At 42.6% G+C, this 4800-nt stretch overlaps 1 protein-coding gene across 1 annotated transcript; it reads right to left on the bottom strand.

Moving 5' to 3' along the window:
- Positions 1–3481: 3481 nt before the first annotated feature.
- LOC101156533 (protein S100-P) lies at positions 3482–4120 on the bottom strand. The gene is made up of 2 exons (XM_004080013.5): positions 3891–4120; positions 3482–3722 (listed from the first exon to the last, which is right to left on the bottom strand). The coding sequence occupies exons 1-2, from the start codon at positions 4026–4028 to the stop codon at positions 3579–3581; spliced, it is 282 nt and encodes a 93-aa protein (XP_004080061.1). The 5' UTR covers positions 4029–4120; the 3' UTR covers positions 3482–3578.
- Between the last annotated feature and the right edge of the window lie 680 nt (positions 4121–4800).

The following is a 4800-nucleotide window of genomic DNA, read 5'->3' as shown; positions in this document are numbered from 1 at the left end:
GTCCTGGACAGATGGAAGGCTGCAGCCAATCACATTCTCAGCTGAGCGCACAATACGCTGCAGCGTAACGGTAACGGTAACAAATACATTTCCCATGTGTGGGATCAATAAAGTAATTCTGATTCTGATCTGCAAAAAGCAGAGATGAAATCCTGGGAAATTCTGTCCATAAAAGCTATGAATAGAACAGCTTAGGAATGGCATCCTTGCTGGAGTCCAACTTTCACTGAAAGTGAGTTCAACTTACTGCTAACAACCGTAACTCCGCCTGTAGATGGGCCTTCATAAGAAGTTTCTGAGTCATGAGGTCCTCCCACAGAACAAGAGAGAATGCTTTCCCACAAAATTCCTCCAAATCTTCAAAGCACATGTGGATTGATAGGCAAACTCACATGAACCTTTGAGTATGTGTAAAGCATAGAGCTGATCTACTGTTCCAAGTTCAGGACAAAACCAAACAGAACCAGAAGTTCAAGCATTAGCTGCATCTTTTCTCCACAATCGTGGAGTAGACTGTCCCTGAGAGGTGGAGTAGTGAGATCCCCCTGTAGTTGGAGCACACCTTCTGATTCCTGCTTCATGTAAATATGGACCAACACCCCAGTATGCCAATCCAGAGGTATTGTCCACAACCACCACACAATCCACAAAGGTGTGTCACCCAAGACAGACTCACAACATCCACGTCCAGACCTCACCCACACCCACAGCCTTGCCACCGCGGAACATTTTGACTACGTCTGTGGGTCCGTCTGGTTTGAAGACACCCCTGTGCCGTCAGCCTTGTTATGTACAGTTGAAGGTGTGGTTATTCATTGCATTACGTGGTTTTTCAGCTCAATGGGCTCATTTAACTGTGGTTCACACTTGTCAAGTATGAGAAAAGCGGAGGAGGGTTTGGGGAAGAGAAGAAGGGAGTTAAGAATGTGTGCCCTGTCTAGGCTACCCAACGTTGGTGGGACATAGCCTGGGTATATAGATAGATGAAATGTTTCCGGTATTTCCGAATGTTCCAGGTCCATTTTCCTTTTGCTCAATGGGAACACAAATCCAGCTACATTTTCTTTGATTTTCAAAATAATATTGTGTTGTTCTTCAAGCTGCAGTCTTCTTCCTAAACCTGCACTTCCTCAGAAAATGCATTTTGGTGCCTTTGGTGCTTTTGAGGGTGTCATCCTTTAGTCCTTAAGAACTACAGTTTTAACCGTCAGATCCTGCCTGGAAAAGATGAGTGTACTTTCCTTCTGCTGAACAGTTCCAAAGCTAAACCAAATCAAATTGACTTTGAAAACCAAATGTATCTCATACATTGTGGCTAAAGTTCTATACCTTTTGGGTTGGCACTGATTTAATAGAACATTTCCTTAAAGTCCCCTTCAATGAAAATCGTGTTATTTGAGTTTTTGACATGTACTTGTGACATTTTTCGTATGAAAGAGAACAAATGTAATAAATAATCATTTCATTTTGGTATTTCTGAGTATTTCTCCTTTTAAATCGCTGCCAATTTAAAGTTAAACTCCCATTTGCGGTCAAGCACATGTGTTCGTTTGAAGTCTTGCTGTCCTGCATTAACCAGAGAAGGAAAAAGTAAAAACAAAAATAAAATCAGGGGTCCTTTTTTTAATTATTGCCTCGATGAAAATCAGAAAAATATCATAAAGTTCAGGAGGTCTCAGCAGGCAGGCTCAAGATCCTGTAGCTCCATGTTGGATCTGTTTTCTACTCACTGCCACTGAAAATGTCACATGTCCAAAGTTGAGTCCTAGATTGGTTGATGCAACGACCTCGCCAGGGTTCTTATTTTTTAACTCTGGCCCGCCGCAGCACGCTGCTGACATTGTGTCATGCTGGTCAAATCACGCTGCTGCCAGAACTTTGTGCTGCGCCCGTTGCTCAAATCACGCCGCAGGACCACAGATTGCGTCTGTACCTTTTACTTAACACTGAAACTGGCAGTCTCTGCCACGCAATCCCCCCTTGTGTCAAGCCACAGCTATCATCATCAGAAGGTGTGTGTGTGTGTGTTTAGAAAGTTTAGAAACTTTATAATTATAATCAAAACACCACTGGGAAGGTTTTTTTTTTTTTTGTTGTCATAGTGGGACTTTAAATTCCCACTCCAACTATTCATTCATTCATTTTCGATACCGTTTTTCCCTTTCGTGGTCACGGGGCTGCTGGAGCCTATCCCAGCCACTTGTGGGCGAAGGCAGGGGATGCCCTGGACAGGTCACCAGTCTGTCGCACTCCAACTATTTTTTTTATATTGTACAATCATTCCTGGTGGTCTTTTTTATTATGTTTATGCCGGTTTTAGCTAAAATAAAAAAAATTGAGTTGTTTTTTAAGACATATTTTCTGCACATTGGCAGTAGCTTATTAGGAATTTCCTTTTTAGTTGTGGGCAGGACTGTTGGCGTGAACGTTAGCCTAGCTAATTTCCCAGCATTCCTTTGTTTGCACTCGCTCTCGTTAGTGACAAGTGCCTCACCACCCCAAGCTTATATTAGCAAAGCAATAAATTGGCGAGCAATATCTGAGCCATCCTGCCACACAGCTTAGAGTCAGATGAAAGGTGAGACGAGAAAAATTAAAACGTTACTAATTCTATTTGTCTACAAGTGGAGGATTTAGAATTGGAGCGGAGAAAGCGAGACATCGGCCCGCCAATGGCAGTAGCTGCGTCATTAGTCTTTAGCTTTTTCAAACATCCAGTTTTCATCTGCTCCTGATCCAACACTATTTAAATAAAGAAATACTGAGAATATTTTCTATGCATGTCCCCCATGATGAAATACAAGAACATGCTAAAAACACAAAAAAACAGGATTTTCATGAGAGTGGGTCTTTAGAAAATGGTTTCCTGCGTGCCAGTCATCCAAGTAGCCAACTGAGCCATCCAGCTGCTCTTCCTCAAAAAATGTATAATGCCTGAATTAAATTCTAAGTTTCTTGGTTTTAGGTAGAGGCCAAATGAAGGTAATTTTGAAGCAAAAGAGGTTTGCTAATTATTTGCATCAAAATATGTTAGGAGCCTACACAAGTAAATATTATACACTATAACTATAACCTTTAACATTTTTATTAAGGCACATTAAGGAACATTTTATAATCAAAAAACGGTGTAAGATACCACACAACGCAGACCTTTGTCATGGTTTGATTGGACGGTGTCCCTGATTACATCTATACTCACCCTAACTGCATATAACACTGGTTTCTGGTCCTTAGCTGCCATTCCTTTAGCTCACCTTAGTAAGTAGTGAGCCCAAAGAAGTTACAAGACTTTCTATGGCCTTAACTGGTATAAAGTTGACTCTTGGTGATGACCTTCATCATCTGGACAACACTACTACCATTCACACCTCTGGATTCCTCTTTCTGTCCAACAATAAACTTCTTCTGTAGGCAGCTTCCTGCTCAGCTGGAGCAGTTGTTTCTCTGAAACAGTTGTATCATCAAAACTGGAAAACAGCGGTGAGGTAAATCACTTTATTAGGTCATTGCAAAATAACAGCAACTGTGAAGATTTCATGCGGTTGTTCACATGTCTGTCCCCCACCCAAGGGTGCAGCTTAGTTCTTCCTGGAGCAGCGACCGTGTGCAGCACAGGTCAGAGCAGCAACCAGCACCACGAACTCGCTGAAGTCGACCTCAGAGTCTCCATTAAAGTCCAGCCCCTTCAGCAGCTTGTCCACCTCGTCTTGGTTCTTTGCAGCCTGTAGAAAAAGCATTAATGCATTTTTGAATTTCTTTTAGTTTTTTCATAAATCATCTTTTGAAATCCCACTTTATCCACCGGCACAGATCATTTTATAAACCCACAGATGCAGAGGAACATCCGTGTCAGGATGAGCATAGAGGTCTCCCTCTGGGATGCACCGTACCTTCAGGAGCCCGGGAAGCTCTTTCTCCAACATGGTCTTCACTTCGGACTTGCTCAGTGATTCCTTCTTCCCATCTTTGCCGGCATACGTGTCGAAGGTCTTGATCAGCATGGCCATGGCTGTCTCTAGCTGACTCATGGTTTTCGATTAGTTTTTTGGCCCGGAGGTGTGCAGAGAAAAATCTGAGAGCAGCAGAAGGTGTGTGGAGCTGCAACAGAGGAGAGGAGGATGCTTTTATATGGGACGAGGAGCTGCGATAAGAAAGGATTGCAAAGGCTGGGCTTGCCCTGTGTTTACACTAGGTGGTGGCTCCATCTGTGCCGACAAAGCCTTCTACGCCCAATGCACACAATCAGAGAAAGGCAGGCTCAGTCATTGAATTGTTGGTTCAAGGGGAGGCAAAAACACGGGGAGGATTGACTCAGATTTGTTAAATTGAAGACAGGATTACGATAAAGTATCATAATGTTACTTCTGGTGGGAGCATAAATGTTGTTATAATCAGTGTGTGACAGCGGCTCAAACCGCCACATTTATTTAGGTCAGTGGTTGTCTGTACGCCTGCACTAGGTGGACATCAACCACTGTGATGCGCACGAGAGTGTGTCTCTGCTCTCATTTCCTGCATCTCCTTTCCAGGAAGCAGTGTCATAACGAACCCTTCAGAAACTGGAGCCTCGTAGAAGTTTTGAGCGTTTTAACATGGCATCTAGATTCTAGAAAAAGGCCAGCCACACTTTTTTTGGCATGTGAGCTACTTTGAGACAACAATGTCCAAAAGATCTTCCTAAAGTTTAGTAAACATAACATTGTTTATGCACTGATAATACACAAACTACACAGTAAGAGTACACAAATCTCTGTGAGGAAATACTTTAGTATTAACAGATGAGGCGTTTTATTACTAAAT

The sequence above is a fragment of the Oryzias latipes genome, chromosome 18 (genome assembly GCF_053564925.1).
Source record: "Oryzias latipes strain Hd-rR chromosome 18, Olatipes_Hd-rR_3.1".
NCBI classification, from domain to species: Eukaryota; Metazoa; Chordata; class Actinopteri; order Beloniformes; family Adrianichthyidae; genus Oryzias; species Oryzias latipes.
This window is presented reverse-complemented; position numbering and strand designations above follow the sequence as displayed.